This window comes from Lemur catta, chromosome 2 (genome assembly GCF_020740605.2).
Source record: "Lemur catta isolate mLemCat1 chromosome 2, mLemCat1.pri, whole genome shotgun sequence".
NCBI lineage: Eukaryota > Metazoa > Chordata > Mammalia > Primates > Lemuridae > Lemur > Lemur catta.
The window spans coordinates 98692401-98711333 of NC_059129.1; the positions used below are offsets into that span (position 1 = coordinate 98692401).

The following is an 18933-nucleotide window of genomic DNA, read 5'->3' on the forward strand; positions in this document are numbered from 1 at the left end:
AGCACTCGTCATAACAGCCAAAATATAGAATCAACCCAAATGCCCATCAACAGATGGATGGATTTAAAAAAAAGTGGTGTATATACACAATGGAATATTATTCAGCCATCAAAAAGGAAATCATGTCATTTGCAGTAACATGGATGGAACTGGAGGTTATTATGTCAGGTGAAATAAGCCAAGCACAGAAAGACAAATATCACATATTCACACTCATATGCGGGAGCTAAAAAAGTGGATCTCAGGAAGATAGCAGATTGGTGGATGCTAGAGGTCAGGAAGGGTAGGGGATGAAGAGAAGCTAATTAGTGGGTGCAAATACAGTTTCATAAAAAATAAGACCTAGTGTTAGATAAATCAGTAGGGTGACTATAGTTTACAATAATCTATTGTACATTTCAAAAGAGCTAGAAGAGAATAATTTGAATGTTTCTAGCATAAAGACAAATATGTAAGGTGATGGATACCCCAAATATAGTTTTGATCTTTACAAATTATGAGTGTGTTAAATTATCACACGTATCTTGAAACTATGTACACTTATTATGCACCCATAAAAATAACAAAAATAGACCAAACAGCAGAACACAGGACACTAAGGTGGGCATTGAATAGAGAAGACTCCCTGAGAGTTCTGGGAATGAGCCCAGTCTCAAGTTTTACTTCTACCATTTAAAGCCTTAAAAAATATATAATAATACCTTCAGTTTGTGAGATCAGCTGTCCCACTAAAATCTAGATATGAAAATTAGGTTGAAAAAGAGAACTCATAATTGGAGGCCAATTACACGCAAGGTGCTTATAATGTATTACTTTGTTTATTCCTTGTCATCACCAGTTATTAAATGAGAATTGAGATTTGAACCCAGGCCTGAGTGACTTCTTCTGAAGCTCAGATCCTGTATGCTAAACTTTCTGCTGTGGAGTAGGAGACCTCAGTAGGAAAGCATGGTTGGATTCTGTGCAAGCCTGAAAATGCTCCAGACTTATAGGGTACAACTCAGCTATCTGCACTTCACACGACCCCGCTGGTCTAGGAAAGAGGCTGCCTTTGGCTTAACTGTGCAAATGTATTTTATGTTTTTCCCGCCCTGCTGGCCAACAGTAGCACTGTAATTAGCGTTAGTGTCTCTCTGAGTAGACGGTGATGATGACATTCTCCGTGCGCTGCTAGCTAGTGGCACACTTTGTCGCCAGGGGGGTTACAGTGAATCGTATGTTCAATGACAGCTGTATTATGTACTGTACTGATTTAAGCAGTAATAGAAAACATTCTAGAAGAGAAAAATCAAACCATGTAGCCACCTTTCATTTGTGCTTGGGATGTAGTAACTGCTTGATAGAAAATGGTGAGTCTAATTATCGACCACAACTTGAAAAGTAGAGAAAGAGAGAAAGCTCTTAAAGAAAACATGTACGTATATGATTTGGAAATAGGCTTCGTGGAAAAGTATAAGTTATGGGAATAATGAAGTAATTTTTCTTTTGTTTTCTTTTTTTTTTTTTTTGAGACAGAGTCTTGCTCTGTTGCCCTGGCTAGAGTACAGTGGCATCATCATAGCTTAATGCAACCTCAAACTCCTGGCTCAAGCGATTCTCCTGCTTCAGCTTCCTCAGTAGCTGGGACTAGAGGTGCATGCCATCATTCTTGGCTCATTTTTCTATTTTTTGTAGAGATAGGGTCTCACTCTTGCTCAGGCTGGTCTTGAACTCCTAGCCTCAAGCAATCCTCTTGCCTTGGCCTCTCAGACTTCACCCGGCCATAAAGTAATCTTTTAAGCTATTTTATGCAAGGTTAAGATACTTTAAACAAAATAGATATTTTCATCAATCTGATAAAACAAGATAAAAGTCTTAAAAAAATTAGATCAGCATTTCCCAAACTGATACCCAAAGGAACACTGTTTGATAAGATATTAAAACATATACCTTGAAAAAAATTTTATGGACAAATGTTTGAGGAATGATGTATCTTCTTAAAGATTCTTGGGGAGAGGAGGGACAAACCAAAACCATTTTTTCTTTTTTTTTTTTTAAGTATGCCTATTTCTATTTGCAGGAGGAGTGGTCAATAGGGAGAAAAAGCTTGGGAAATGCTGAAATTTCTGACTGTAAGATAAGCTTGGATAAATGCATCTGTTTGGATAATTTACTTATGTGGTCTCTTAGCTTCATATCCAAGGAACTCTGATTTCCAGGTAACCAAAACCAATACACAAATAGGTGAATAATCTGAATTTTCCAATCCACTGAATTTTAATAGGCATCCAAAACAAGCCTCAGATCAGATTATCACCTGACTGAGTGGTTAATATTAAAGACAGTGAGCCACCTCTAATAGTTTCCTCACTGATAGACAAGGGAGCTGGAATAGATGAACGCAAATTCTTTTCAGTGCTAACATTCTATGATTTAACTGTTTGGGAACTTTTTGCAGAAAGCTGAAATGCTTTATTCCTATAGAAAACCGCACTTCTGGAGTTGCTCCTCAGCACCAAGAAACTGGAAATAAAGGCTCCCATCCTTAAATAACATTTATTATTGTTGCAAAGAAGTCTTTTCCATGAGAACATGTCTCACATTTATTTAAAGATATACGTTATTGGTTATAGAAGCAAATTTCATTGAGGTGCTCTATATGAAGTATGCCTGACTACAACCCTTAATTCAGTAATCTAATATTCACAACATGTTTGCTGCCATTTAGTTATTTATCCAAACATGCTTTTTTTTTTTTTTTTAAAAATGTGCCTGGAAAGGTGGAAAAAGAAACACCAAGGGCTTGCTAAAAAGGAAAAGCCTAAAAAAGATAAAATTCCCACGGCAGTTCTGATCAGCTGTGGTCTGTGAGTGCAGGAACAGTGTTCCTGCGGGGAAGCATCACGTCCAGTGGTTTCTCGGTTTGCATGGTGTGAAAAGCCCTTGAGGTTTTCTGTAGTTGTCAGGAGGGAGCGGGAAGCTCCCTTTACTGAATCCAGTCGATGTTCAGGCACCGTGCTATGAATGCAAACATGTCTGAGACTTCTTCTATCACTTTGGCTGTGGGCTTCCCTGCCCCGTGGCCCGCCTTGGTGTCCACATGGATGAGCAGGGGGTTGTTTTGCTTCCTGCTGCGGCCCACGATGTACTGAAGAGTGGCAATGAACTTCAGCGAGTGAAGCGGGACCACACGGTCATCGTGGTCAGCAGTGAGGAGCAGCATGGATGGGTACTGGATGTCATCAGCCTCCGGTAACTTCACGTTGTGCAACGGAGAATATCTGAAAGGCAGAGGTGCGTTTGTGAGGCTTGATAGCAAAAGCAGAGTTGTTTGGTAAGATGAGGGAACCGGTGTGGCGGGGGCCTATGTAGTTAGAAGAGTGCTATTAAGAGTGCAGAGCAATGAGCACTGCAGCTAAGTGGCACGTGAGTGACCACCCCAGACTATGCCTGCATGGCCACTCAGGTCGTGACTGGCAAGGGCTCCTAGGAACTGGTGAGCTGTGCTATTTGGTTCCAACTTTGGAAGACTATGTGAGAAACAAACTCACAGGTTGTTGAAATCACTCGAACTATATGCACACTTACTGTCTTGAGCTGGATATTCTCTAGACTTTTGCACTGCTACACAGTGGACTAACGATTATTTTTGTAAGCCACTGAGTGTGGATGTAATTAAGTGCAAGCCTCTTGTTGAAGAACTTGAAATCTATAGTGTACAGCAGCTTTCTGCCCCTTTAATATCTACAAAGCCTTTATTGCAGGCTCAGTTTTGCAATCTTAGGAAGCACGCACGTCCATCCTCTGTAAACCCAGGAACTGGGATGGGCTGCTGAGCCCTCCTGCGGCTCTCAGAGCAGCGGGAAGAAACTGCTTTTGGCCAATGGAGAAAGTGGAGGAGGCACTTTCTGTAGTACATGGCATGTTTCTAGGGTAAGTTAAGTGTTTTAAGAATAAAAGTAATGTTGAATGAAATAGTGATTTATAATAGTTAAGTGAGAGAAATACCAGGATATTTTTTCTTTACATTTTTCCAATGTGGGTCTCATGTTTTTCAAAGTGTTCAATATCAATGAATATAATCATCAACTGTTTTAGTAGTGTTTTATTTTCAAAAAGGTAGATAATGAAAATAGTAAAAATTCTGTTCACCAAGTCCAGGCTAAAATATTCTGGGGCTTTGTTTATTTCTCAGTAGATAAGATGGGAATGAGAATGGATCTGTGTTCTGATCTCAGTTCAGAGTGGTTTTTGACCAACCCCAGTTCTCTGAATAGGGGTTAGTCCTACGGGGAAACATGTTTGGAAGACCCTGCCCATTGACAATATTCCCCCTTGGAGATTCACAAGCAACATTTATACATTATTTATCCCAGCCATTCCCAAACTTGGAAATCTAGCTCTGTTTTGGGGGAACACCTTTTAATCTAGATGGTGCTCCGTGGGACATGCGTGGGGCTGGGCTGAGGAGCTCCCTGCAAGGCCCTTTCTGGTTAACGTGTGGCCTGAGCTCCACGCTCGTTTTGCTAGCAGCAGGTATAAAGAACATAGCCCTGTGACAGCAAGATTTGAAAACTGATGGAGGAATATCAGAGAAAAATATTTAGAACTTTTTTTTTTTTTGCTTTTGAATTGATTTTGGAAATAATATATTAGGTTTCATCTAATATTTTGTTGCCCCCTATATACAACTAACTCGGTATTTTCAAATGAGTTTAAATAGGACTTATTTCCCTAGGCACATATTTTCTCTAAGTTAACTTGGACTATAGCTTCTTCAAATACATAGCTTTTACCAGTATGTGTCAACGAGGCTATTTGAGCATTTAAAAGTAATAGCTTTCAGAGTGAACTTTTTTCCCTTTAGAGAACAGAATTTAGTAGTTTGAAAGTATTCAATTAAAAAAATTCATTTTAATTGCATTTCAAAGTATAGAGCTAGCTAGCCATAAAAAGCAAATAAAATGAAAGAAAAAGACTTGAGAAATTAGTTACTTTTATAAAAATTTGTAGTTTACTGAGAGGATGGGAACAGCGGAAACAGGCTTCTTGTGCTGGTCCGAGGGCCGTTCCTACTCCCAAAACCCTTACATGGGGGAAGTGATGAGAGTGAAGCGCCAAGAAGAGGATTTAAATGTCTGCCACTCACTGTCATTGCCAAAGTGGTTGAGGGATGCAAATGAGGGGATGTTAGGTGGGGACAAGGAGGAAGGGGAACACAAGATGCTCTGTCTAGGGGGTTTCCATTGAGAAATAGATGGCACTAGGAGATGTTTTGTCTACTCAGGGAACAAAGTGATCAGACGGGGTCTCCAAGGACTGACCAACCAGAAGAGGTAGAAAGTTATATGAACAAGGCCACAAAACAGGGTCTTTGGAGCATGCGTACAAGTAAGGTAAGTGACCTACGCTCATTAAATCACACCTACCTGTGCCATAGACCATGACAACCCTCGGAAATTGCCATACAAGGATAGAAAAGGGGAGGATTCATCATTTTTCCAAGAAAAAAATCATGAATATTTTGCCCCCACTTAACATAGAGAATCAGCATAAAGGAGAGAAATCTTGTTAAACTCATAGTCTCCTCCCCTTGCAGGGGTTGACCCCTTCCTTCTCCAGAATGTACTATGCTTTAATAAACTTTGGCACTTCCTGCTTGGTCTGCTCATTTGCTCTGTTGACTCAGTACCAGTAACCATTCTTCAGTACTGGGAACCAAGAACCAGGGGACAGAGACCTGACATCTGGTCCCCACACCTGACAGGATGCTGTGCAATGTTTCAATAATGCAACTTGTTTCAAGCATGTGCACTTTAATTGTACTTGCATATATTTTTTAAAAATTTCCTTATTTCTTGATTTAGAAATGGCAATCCCATATATTAATAAGGTATAATAATACCTTTTTGTATTAGTTTTTGATTACTGCAGAAACAAACAGCCACAAATTTAGCAGCTTAAAATAGCATAGGCTTCTTATCTCATAGTTCTCTAAAAGTCATCAGCCTGGGTTTGGCTTGGCCGGGTTCTCTGTTCTTGGGCCTCTCAAGGCCAAAAATCAAGGTGTTGGCTAGCTGGGCTCTTATTGGGAAACCCTGGAAAAAATTTACATCTGCATTCACATTGTTGGCAGAATTCAGTTTCATGTGGCTGTAGGACTGAGGTCCCCGTTTGTTGGCTGGGGGTTTTCGCAGGTTCTAGAGGTCTCCCTTCCTGCTGCATCCCTGACTCCAGCCAGAGAATGTGCTTGGCCTTTCATGGTTTATGTGATTAGATTGGGATGAATCTTGGTTCTGCCTATCACATCTTTGTAAATTGTTTCTGTTAAAGACCAGATTAAAACAAGAAAGACAGGTAGGTACTCCCATCTCTTCTCCTAGTCTTGCAGGACATTATACAAATACAAGACATGGAAAGGGACAAAGCATTAAACACCAATCCTGTTGAATAACTGTTCAATAGTATGATATTGAATCATTAACATGTACATGTCAATATAAATTAAAAACTTACTTGACAAGCCATTCAAAGTGTTGTTTGTTGTCCGAGCACCCGTAATCGGTGGTCCAGGCATGGCCGATGGTATATTTATGGAACTTCAGCATGTCCATTACTCCAACTTGGGCAATAACACAACCAAAGAGGTCAGGACGCTGATTTGCACATGCAGCTAAAAGCCAGGGTAGAAAGAAAAGGAAGGCTGTCTGTCATTGAGCATCTACACAGCAACACTTCGATGCTTCCAGAACCCTGGTTGCCTTTATTCTTAGAGCACAACCACCCAAGAGCTTCCTACCTCTTCCAGTATGGCTGAGGGGTATTCTCGTCAGTAACAGAACTCTCAATGGGGGAGTGTTACTTGATAAGCTCGAGGCCTTTTTGGAAAACCTGTGTCTCCCCGTCCTACCCCTACTTGCTTTTACAGTGATAAGGGAGGTTGTTCAGCGTCTTAGAACCAGCCCAAGACAGAATAGGGCCTGAAAGAACAGCTGAGGACTCCAGCCAACACTGGTGCATCTTCTTGTCCTGTATATATATATATGTGTGTGTGTGTGTGTGTGTATATATATACATAAAATATGTTTGATTATTCAAAAAATATTTATTGAATATTTGCCATGTGCCTGGCACCAGGCCTGGGGATGTATCAGTGAACAAAACTAAATTTAGGGGGGAAAAAGATAAAGCGGTGAACAAGCAATTAAAATACAGTGTGGCAATCACGGTTGTTGAGAAAGTTCAGATGCTACCGAAGTGGGGTGTTGGGGTGCCTAACCCAGTACACAGCAGACAGGGAGCAAGTAACTTCAAAGTTGGCATGAGTAGGAGTTAGTCAAGAGATCCTGACATTTCCTGCCTCTGCCAAAACTCATAGTTCCTACTCCCAATTTTGATTTCAGTGCTTATTAATAATATTGGGCTCTACCTTTGGAGTCCCTGACTCTCCTACTCGGGTGTGGGAAGGTGGGATTCCGGAATCTGTAATTCTAAAATAAATATCCCAGCGTCTTGACGGGGAAACTCCAACACTGCGGGTTTCTTAAGGCACCTGGTTTATCAACAGGCATAAGCCAGTTCCTAACTATAAAACTCCAAAAAGATGTTATCAGGTGAACCAGCAAATTATAATGTAATTCTCCCATTATGAAATGACATGGTATTTTCAATGTCCTTTCCCATTAAGTCTTGGATTCACCTTTAGTTCTTCCCTGTCTTATATATAATCCATATATAAATTCAGTTGGGTCAAATTCAAAATATATCCAGAATCTGACCCCTTCTCACCATTTCCACTGCCCCATCCTAGGTCCAAGCCACTGCTCTCTCGCCAGGACCAGATGCCTACTAGCTGGTCCCCTGTGTTCCTGCCCTTGCCTCCCCACTCCTATCTACTCAGACACGACAGCCAGTGTGACCCTGTTAAGAGAGATGTCAAATTAAAACACTTTTCTGCTCAAAACTCCCCAAAAGCTTATCATTTCACACAGAGTGAAGCAAGTCCTCTAGACTGGCTGTGAAGTCCTACCTGGGTTTGCCTCCCCTGCCGATCTTGCCCATCTCCCGATACCCGCCTCACTCACTCTGCCCCACCACAGCTGTGGGCCTCCTCGCTCCTGAGTGCCCCAAGCCCATGCTGGCCTGTCATCTGCCTTCTCCAACTAGAACGAAAGCTCCACAAAGTAGAGATGTTGTCTGTTTTATTTACTAACATAGATAGGCCAACTATCTGGAAAAATGCCCAGAACTTCTTGGTGTTCAAAAAATAGTTGTTGAATGAATAGATCAAATTTTTTAAGAATTTTGTCAATACCTTCCTGAATTTAAATGAATTATTTTGGACATCTCTATTTTACCTCCATGGGAAAAAAAATATTTTTAGGCAATATTCTGTTGGGGATAAAGAGTAAAGATAGGATTTCAGGTTTGACATGCCTCAGCATGCTTCAAAGACAATGACAAATAGATGACTGTGCTGCCCCCAGGGGATCCACCCCACACATCCTGCAAGATGTCACGTGTGTTTAAGTTGAGTCTATGTGTGCTATTCTACACACGTACAACGGCCCCTCACATCCTAATGACATTGGACGTAGGACCCAGCAAGCAAAGTTCAGGCTCACTCTAAATGCTTATTATAATATTAAGTGCTTTTGGGAGGAAAAAACCCAAAGTAACATTTCATTAACTATCAAAAATTAGGAACAGTTACTTAGAGGCAGTGCCACCTATATAAGAACAGAATCCAAAATCACAGTGCTGCAACCCCAGCATCACCATCTGCCAGCTGTGTGACACTGGGCAAGCTACTCTCAGTGCCCCAGAGTCATCCTCTGTGCAGTGGGGATGGTAGAAGGAGCCAGCTTGTAAGGCTGAGTGCACATCAAGTTCTAAGCACTGGGCCTGGGACCCAAGGTACTTAGCAAGTGGGAACTACTACTGTCAACTATTTCCTTATGCTTAGACTATGGGTCCATCTTTGTGTGTACCTCATTTTCTTTTTTTTTTTTTTTTTTTTTTGAGACAGAGTGTCACTTTGTTGCCCTGGCTAGAGTGAGTGCCGGGGCGTCAGCCTTGCTCACAGCAACCTCAAACTCCTGGGCTTAAGCGATCCTACTGCCTCAGCCTCCCAAGTAGCTGGGACTACAGGCATGCACCACCATGCCCAGCTAATTTTTTCTATATATATTTTAGTTGGCCAGATAATTTATTTCTATTTTTAGTAGAGATGGGGTCTTGTTCTTGCTCAGGCTGGTCTCGAACTCCTGACCTCGAGCGATCCACCCGCCTCGGCCTCCCAGAGTGCTAGGATTACAGGCGTGAGCCACCGCACCTGGCCTGTACCTCATTTTCTTTCATGACTTCTCTCTCTGTACCCACAGCATTTAGCGGCACCCAACAAATGTTTAGCTAGGATCACATCATACGAGTTCTGACGGATATAATCAGAGGGGTTGCCAGGCTCTGCCCTGTGCTAGCTGAACCCTAGGAGTCTGTGGATCCAGTCTGTGGTGGGGAGGATCTCAGTGCAGCCCACAGTGCAGGGGGGGTGAGACACTTTTCATGCTATCAAGCGTTGAGGCAGTATGATGATGTCATTTTTCAGATGCCCAAATACAAATGGGTTTTGCTCTTTGTGCCACTGCTCCCATCCACAAAGTAAATCAACAGCTGCCTACAGACAGCATGCCTGAAAGCCCAAGAGTCTTAACTAGTAAGTACAATGAATAAAATCCAGTTCTTACCTACTAAGAGGCCCCCGTTTGAACCTCCGTTAATAGTCAGCCTCTTGGGAGATGTGTAGCCTTCCTTGATCAGGTATTCAGCAGCACACTGGAAGTCATCAAAGCAGTTCTGTTTGTTGGCCAAGATACCACCTACAATGTGCCAAAGTGAAAAATCAACAAAACAAAACATAAGTAAGTTTAACCTAAAAGGAATTCAAATGACGTTAGGGCATAGTTTCAACTACTGATTAACTTAAACCACTTAAAAACAATGGGCTAATGCTACATTTAAAGAAATGCCTCAGTGTCAATTCTATTATGCACTGTGGAAATCTATCATCGGTAGCACAATTACTAATCCATACGCTGGATTTGTATTTTTCTAAAAGCTCCTCGAACTCCAATGGGAAATGCCCCAAGGGAAACAGATGATCTGTTACATGAGAAATTGTGATGATGAAAGCACACTATCAAAAGGAACCTGTATTTTGGGAAGCTGCACTTAAAAAATGAAGCACGAGCCGGCGCTCCTGCTCCCTGTGAAGATGGATTGGCCCTGCAGGGGCGCACTGCCCGCCCTGCGTCTCTGCAGGAGTCTGAAATGGGCAAGTGAGGGAGAGGAATAAGCTCCCCAGCATTGCCCTGGGTTACTAACTTAGAGAATCAGTAGGAACTGGGTGGTGAGGTAGTGCCCTAGCAGAAGAGCACCACACCAGCTTTCTCAATTCTTGAATGAAAGATCTCAAATGTCTCCCTGGAGAATCTGGGCTTTACCATCTGTAAATCATTCCAATGTACTAAACCAAAGAAATTTCTTGAAGAGAGAGAGATTTGCAGGGCCTTGGAATGTCTAGGAGTAAAGGCCAAAAGCAAGTCCTCAAAGGAACAGATGCCTTAAATAACTGCCTCTGAAATGAACAAAGAGCAGACACAGATCTAATTAGATATTTGAGATTAACCACTTCTGCAGAAATTCAATTAAAGATAAAGCAGTGCTACTGAAAAAATTTTTTCATATCAAAACAAATGTTGTTAAGATGTTAATAAGAAATTATCTGTGAATTAGAATAGCTAGGATTACTTAATTTCCAGGAATAATATTATTTTGGGTATATGACTATATTTTTAAAGAGCATTAAATTTTAAACTCAATTAACATAATAGAATTCAGATTTATCAGTATTCCATATTCTAGGCTATTACTGGAAAAGGTCCATTTCTGGTCCTCTCATGGCCTAAATTTTGAGAAAGTTTATTACTCAGTCTAAACATAAGTCAGTCACCTGTTAGCCTTAGTTACGCTCCAACAAGCCTGAACAAGGCTCTGAACAATAAGTTGGTTCTATAATTAATAAAAAGATGAGAAAAAGACAGCAGACTGGTACCAAAGTCACTCTTCCCTATCAGAGCATGGTGGGTGCCTAATCACCAGAAGGGTTTCATGGCAAAGAATCTAGTTCTGTGAGGAGAGGGCCGCAGGATCAGAGGTCAGTGCACGTGGGCACGTGTCTGAGTATATAAGCTGCTTGTAATCTGAATAGGAAATTAGGTGAGTCAAGTGGTTGAGACTTGGCTTATGAATTTGGGATATAAATCAAACATGAGATATGCAGAAATTTTATTCTTTTATCAGTCATCTTTTAATACCATGGTTTCATAGTATGATTTCAGTGTAATTAAACTAGTATCAGGTCAAAATTATACAATGAATTCTATGCAATTTCAAATACAATGACAACAGTTTCTAGGGATGACACCTGACAAGAAGCCCCCGATGGCAGGCAGGCCAGGAACACTCACTCTTGCTAAGGTGCACTTTGAACAGTCTGGGGTCAGACCTTGGGGTGCATGCCCGATGCCCTGGGGTTAGGTCGCCTAGGCCTTTCCTACACCTTGATACCTAACAGGTACTTTGAAAATCTCTTTACAGGTGTGCCCTCATCTTTGCTGATTTGATTTGATACAGAAAATCAGCCTCAGCAGCCAATGAACAACCCCCAGCACTGGTGGCTGCCGCGCCCCAGAAGGTCTTGTCAAAAATGACGCCTGATGATGGGAGGGGGGACACAGGGAGCTGGCGGAGGTTCAGGTGCTTTCCCACATCCTCAAGGACACAGGACCAGGGCAAGTGAAGAACACCCTCTTCAGAGCACTGCTTAGTCTATGAATTCAATGCTAGATACACAAAGCCTGGGCAAGGGGGTACTCCATGTAGAAAGAAATGGGAGGGAAAGGGCTTTAAAATAAAGGTGATCATTTCAAAAAAAGTGTGACCATCTAGGGTATGAAGTTGAGCACTAGTCAATCAATTAGAATAGATGCTTCAGAAAGCCAGAGAATAGGGACTGAATAAAACCAGAAAAGAAAAATGACTGTGTTCTTGGGTCTAAAACCTACACCTGACAGGGTCACGCAGCGATGCTAGGAGGATGCCCACACTGGGAACACAAAGCTCTGAGATTGCTCTTTTCTCTCAAGAGGAAGTGACCTGCTTTGAAGTCCATTTGAGGATAGCCAAGTGATGCTAAACTGTAAAAGGCTAACAGGAGACAAATACTAAAAAGCTCCCAAGACTCACTTCTGACAGTGATAATTAAAAATGCACCCCATGAGCTGTTAAAAAAAAATTGATTATGCTCTATGAGGAATGCTTCTGAAAAATACGTACTTCATTATAATAACCAGACAATGAAGGATAATAGAATGTGAAAAGAGTAGTTTTTAAAGGGGGAGTGGTGCCTGCAATGTGTTTGAAAATATCCTTATTCATTTGTCTAGCCAAAATGCTCCCTGCTCCTAACCCTGCTCATTCAAACAGGAAGGATCAGCACAGCCTCGGCTTTGACCGTGTCAGACGTGTGTTTCTGCAGGAGGAAAACCTCACCTTTATGCCACGTCTCTCCGTACTCGCCACCCCCTCTGATGTTGGCCACCGCAAGGACACCGCCCATGTGTCTCACAAAAATAAGCCTGGAAACACTGAGAAACAGTAAAAACAGTTAAGTTTCCATTAACTGCCTAGTAAGGACCATGTTATTTCCTTCCATCTAAAGAAAAGAAGTATCCCCTAAGAACATTCTATGAGTAGCATTATCTAAATAAGAGCCTGATGTTTTTTATATTGCTTGGTTACAGTGAAAAAGCTTACACATTTTTATGAACATTCAGTATGTCTCATTTTTCTTTTTCTTTGAGACAGGGTCTTGCTCTGTTGCCCAGGCTAGAGTGCAGTGGCATCATCATAGCTCACTGCAACCTCCAACTTCTAGGCTCAAGTGATCCTCCTGCATCAGCCTCCCCAGTAGCTGGGACTACAGGCATGTGCCATAATGCCCGGCTAAGTTTTTAAATTTTTTGTAGAGGGGGGTCTCGCCATTTTCCAGGCTGGTCTGGAACTCCAGGGCCCAAGCAATCCTCCTGCCTTGGCCTTCCAAAGTGCTAGGATTACAGGTGTGAGCCACCATGCTCAGCCTCGTTTTTCTACACTGGTTAAGTATTTCACTATGCAATTCATGATGCAAACAAAGAAAAGGCCAGAGCCCCTGCTGCACACTGAATCTATCTTTTAAACAACTATCTTGGTAAACAAAACACTGGCAACCCAGGCACGAGTGGTGCTGGCTTTACAGCCACACAGACAATGGCCCCATTCAGCATTTTTTCCGGTAGTCCTCTCCAAATTGTTCAAGTTGGAAAAAAGAAAGCTCTTTCTAGGTTTAAACATGTTTTCCAGTTCTAAAGAAATTTAGGTGTTAAACCAGACAACACAGAGTGTGTGAGAAGTAAAGGAGATCAAGAATAGAGTCCTCAGGGCTGGAGAGTATTTTCTGGAAATAGACAGAAGGAACTACAGCACAAACCTTCTAGCAAAAGGTGTTAAGTTCTTTGGAAAATCTAGATTTTGTTTTTCTCCTCCTCTTTCCACTGTGACCCTAAAAGTGCTGAGTGACATGCTATTAGTTACAATTAATTTTGCTTTGAGAACTATTTCTAAGAATTTTAACCTTCTTTCTTTTAGTGACTAAGGAAACCTGAGGCTTCTGCAAACATGAGGCTCTAGATGGTTTGGGTGCTAACTTCCCGGAAATCAAGGATGAATAGAAAAGCTAAGAGCTGGTGTAGATGCATCAGACCATATAACCACACTGAATGGGCCAAACTGATTTTCCATCACTTGGACTTCTCTTCAACACTTTCATGCATCTCTGATGGTCTCTCCTGAAACTACTATTAAATCCACTGGGTTCTAGGATGAAAATGGTCTGGGGACCCATCTCTTAATTTTCAACAGAGCATGCTTAATAAATACTCATTGCACAAATGGTTTTAGCTATAGTAGGTCCACTTGTGAGACAGTGTGGTCTTGAGCCCAGCCCACATGCTGGGACCATGGGAACGGGGTTCGAGGTGCAGGTCATCATTGCTCACTGGTGAAGGATGTGTACTGTCCCTACACTCAGGCATCAGTGTGACCTGAAACTTAAGTCTGTAATTTTACCACTTCCAGTGACAAAGAGTAGCAAATGATACATTTTATTTTTATTGTAAGGATTAGGTTAATCTAATAAACCAATATGTATTGACTTGCATTTTTGTTGTTTATATTTCTATTTTTTCAGGGCCCAAGGTCACTCTACCTGAGACTTGCATGTTTTAGACTAGTAACCTCAAGGAATAAATATGGCGTATGGTTTTACACATAGATATAGCTACACTAATGGGAGAAGAAATCTCATTAGCTGGCAAACTGTGGACAGAGATGGGAAGTCCACCTGTGGGTCATGCCTGGGATATGGCGCTGCCAATGAAGGATGGGTGAGCAGCAACCATTAACAGCACTCTTCTAACTACTTTCCCTTCAAATTTACTCACACGATGATGCCAACACAGACCTAAAAATATTCTACGTTGTGGTTTTACACCAAAGCCTTCATGAGCTTCTGATTAACAAAAGGATAAAATCAAACTCTTTAGCCAGCTGGTCAAGGTAGCCCACAATTTGGTTATAAACCACTTGAGGGCAGGGACCACATTTCATGCTTTGTTAAATCTAAAATAATGAGCTAACATAAATAGTGAGCGCTCAAAGCACCAGTTTTCTTATATTCAACTTTGGGACGGCTGGTTGAATCTACTCTGATTTTATGTCCTGGTAGTCACCAGACCATGCATCTCTTCCCAAATAGGAAAGATCCTGGATGAATCTGTGAATCGGCCTCCCTATAGGGCTCTATTTAGAAGTTGGCTTAAAGTTAGTCTTGCTGGTAAAACAGTGAAATAAGCCTGGGTCTAAAAACAAGGAAACTCCTTGTTTTTATTAAAAATGCTCGAAGCAAATTCCATTTTATACTAGGAATGGGATATTAAAATTCAATTTGCAAATAACTGGGAGATGATATTTATCTGAACAACAGCAATATATAAATGTAGATTTTTCTTCCTAAACCTAAGTTATCTGGGAAATAATCACAGATACAATGAGTGTAGAATAGTTTAAAAAGGATGAATAGAGCATGCAGAAAATATATTTATGGCTGAATGTTAAGACAGTCTATTTTAAGGCTCTGTGCTGGTAAGAAAATCATAATCATTAGCTAAAAAAATCACTCCTCGGATAATACTGAGGATAGTGAGGTGGCAGCAAATGACAAAGACAGGAGCTCCCTTTCTTCAAGACCTCGACTGACACTAATCTTCTGTAGCCAGGCAGCTACAGCCTCAACATCTAGTTCTCAACCTATTCCACTGAGGACATTTTCTCCAAGATTAGCTTGTGATGATCCTATAATTCTGACAAAAAATTCAGGTAGTTAACACATAATCCTGTCCCTCTACAAAAACAACAAATAAGAAATACATAGTTACATGTATCAGAAAACACATGATTCAGTAGACCACTCTCTGGTTTCTTCCCACTAGTAGAGAAGATCAAACACATTCCTACATTCCAAGAGTGTTCCATGCTTACCTGTAGTTGGGTGTGATAGATATGTTGAAGCCACCGTAGCCATACAAGAAAGCAGGATGAGAACCATCCAATTTTATGCCTTTTTTATGTACGATGAACATTGGAATCTTTGTACCATCCTTGCTAGGGTAGAAAATCTAGAACAAAAGAAAGCCGAACACTTAGATTTACCATTACTTAGTGAATACTTACATGCTTTTAAATGGAAAAAATAAAGAGTAAATACTTTCTTGAAGATGTACAGTAGCACGGTGAAAACCTAGTACCTCTAAAGGGCTATTTGATGGTGAAGCACCTTTTGGTTTTGGCGGAGACGACGTGGAACAGGGAAATGAACCTGGGTCCGAACAGAGAGAGACTTGAACCGGAATCTTACTCCGCAACTATCTAGCTGGATGACCTTGGCAGGTCGATTATCTGCCCTCAGCCTCAGTACTTGGTTCCCAAATGCAGCCATCACTCCACCTCTCAGCACCTTCCCGAGGCACCCGAGAGAACAGGCTTTCCATTCTCTGCTCCTTCTCATCCCTCTCAGCACTGGAAAAGTCAGATTTGGCCATCCTGCCAAGCAACTCCATCTAGGGAGGCTTCTTTTCTAGGAAACAAATTTTACACTCAACTTCCTCTCTAATTAAGACACTCCATACGTCATTTTTCTATGAGCAGCTATTAAATGTTAGCAACAGCAAAACATATTAGAGAGGTGATGAGGAACAACACAGAAATCCTGTTACTCCTGGTCAAAGCCATCTTCTCCAGTATTGATAATTAATACTCACAAAACCTTCCTGAATCTGGGTCACCTTGGTCAAGTTCATAGTCAACATTTCCATAGTCATTACTTTTTGGATAAAGGATTAAGAGAAAAAGGATGGGGAAAGGAACATTAAGTGCTGTTCAAGTGATAAGCCACAGAATACATGATAAGCCACACAAAGCTGGTAATACTTTCTCCCAGACAGATAAGCTCTCAATAGCTTTCTCTTCAGGCAAACCTGGTGTCTTTACCCCAGCTGACACCTGGAAAGTGCCCCAGTTCAGATGTGCTGGCTGACACACATGTGAAGACGTAAGCCTTTACACTTAGTGTGACCCGGAGCCAGGTTATATCCAAAGCTTTTTAGGGTAGTATTTAATAGTTCTGTTGCAGAGAGTTGCTGTAAATTCCCCTGGAGTTAAACAATGGGGGGTCAGAAGGGGAGAGTGGACAGGGATGCAGATTTGGAGATGGGCATTATGGGACCCTGCAAGTCTGTAGCATTTTGAAACCTGCCAAGAAATAGTAGTATAAAAAGCTTTGGTTTCTGACTTTGGGGAGAAAGACTGAGAGATATATGTAAATTTGGCAGTTTAGGAATCATGGCAAATATGCTGCAATGTTCAAAATTATCAGAGGGGATATAATTTTATTTAAAGGTATTAGTGCCAATTAGCACCCACTAATAAGTGTAACTGTGTGGGTGGGTACCAGTTCATGCAGACTAAGAGAACAACTTTCAAGGAATTGCTGAGACTGATGAGCTAAAATACAAAGCTTTCAACTCAAGAGTTGGAAAGAATTCAGAGCACTATAGCCAGAGGCAAAAGCATCAAAGGAGCAAATGGGCAAACAGGCTCAATATGATGCTCCCCTTCACTGAATTGTCTTTTCAGAAAATGGTGTTCCCTCCAGCTGTGCCCCAACTTCCCACGTCGTCTGAAATCCCTGTCTAGCTCAACCCTTCCCAGGGTGACCCCTCCTTGTGCACCCTGCTTTTCATCCAGCCAGCTGGACTGACGCACCCCTCCCTACCACTGACTCTCAGACCCCCCATCTGTCTTGATGCTTCATGGCAATTCAATATCCTCCTCTGATACCACTTTTCTTGGTACTACCTGTAAGATTTCCAATGCCTGCGAGCCACCATGCAACTCTCTCATCCAGCTCCAGGACAAAGGCATCCTTTTATTAAGAGAATACCACCAAAAGCACAAAGTCCCCTTTATGCCAGCAGTTGCAAAAATATATCCATGATTTAAGTTGGTATTTTAACATTAGAACAGTAACAATAACATTGTCCAAAAGTGAAGGGGCACTGTAAAGACGGTTTTATTGCGGGCAAGGGTCCAGGAAGGCTACTTCAGTCTTGAAATAAACATGCAGGCATACCTCAGAGATACTGTGGGTTTGGTTCCAGACCATCGCAATAAAGCAAATATTGTAATAAAGTGAGTTATGCAAATCTTTTGGCTTCCTAATGCATATAAAAGTCACAGTGATACTATACTATAGTCTTTTAAGTGTGCAATAGCATTGTATCTAAAATAACAATGTATATGCCTTAGTTAAAAAATACTTTACTGCTAAAAACTGCTAATGGTTATCTGACCTGTTAGCAAGTCATAATTGTTTTGCTGGTGGAGGATTTTGCCTTGAGGTTGATGGCTACTGCTTGATCAGGGTAGTGACTGCTGAAGGTCGGGGAGGCTGTGGCAATTTCTTAAAATACAACAACGAATTTCTTGAAATATGATTGCCACATTGATTGACTCTACCTTTTATGAAAGATGTCTCTGTAGCATGCAGTGCTGTTTGATAGCATTTTACCCACAGCAGAACTTTTTTCAAAACTGGAGTCAAGCCTCCCAAACCCTCCACTACTTTATCAACTAAATTTATGGAATATTCCAAATCCTTTGTTGTCATTTCAACAATGTTCACAGCATCTTCACCAGCAGTAGATTCCATCTCAAGAAACCACTTCCGTTGCTCACAAGAAGCAACTCTGACATTCATTCAAGCTTGATCATGAGATTGCAGCAATTCAGCCACATCTTGAGGCTCCACCTCTAATTCTAGTTCTCTTGCTCTTTCCATCATATCTACAGTTCTTTCTTCAACTGAAGTCTTGAAACCCTCCAAGTCATCCATGAGGGTTGGAATCATCTTCCAAACTCCTGCTAATGTGGACACATTGACTTCCTCCCATGAATCATGGATGTTCTTAATGGTATTTAGAATGGTGAATATGTTCCAGAAGGTTTCTAATTTACTTTGCCCAGGTTCATCAGTGGAATCACTACATATAGCAGCAGTAGCTTTACAAAATGTATTTCTTAAACAATAAGACTTGAAAGTCAAAACTACTCTTGGATCCATGGGCTGTAGAATGGGTGTTGTGTTACTGGCACAAAAACAGCATTAACCTCCTTGTACATCTCCATCAGAGCTCTTGGGTAACTAGGTGTATTGTCAACAAGCAGTAATCTTTTGAAAGG

The 18933-nt window shown here is 41.3% G+C and overlaps 1 protein-coding gene across 2 annotated transcripts in view; it reads right to left on the reverse strand.

The window, feature by feature from the left end:
* Positions 1-1683: 1683 nt before the first annotated feature.
* Positions 1684-18933, reverse strand: part of LOC123633112 (prolyl endopeptidase) — a 136632-nt gene continuing 119382 nt past the window's right edge. For both annotated transcript variants that reach the window (XM_045544099.1, XM_045544100.1), the window contains 5 exons: positions 15676-15812; positions 12592-12686; positions 9726-9857; positions 6496-6652; positions 1684-3260 (listed from right to left, as the gene is read on the reverse strand). In XM_045544099.1, coding sequence (XP_045400055.1) covers positions 2966-3260; positions 6496-6652; positions 9726-9857; positions 12592-12686; positions 15676-15812 — 816 coding nt within the window. In that variant the 3' untranslated portion in view covers positions 1684-2965. The remainder of the gene's footprint in view (positions 3261-6495; positions 6653-9725; positions 9858-12591; positions 12687-15675; positions 15813-18933) is intronic.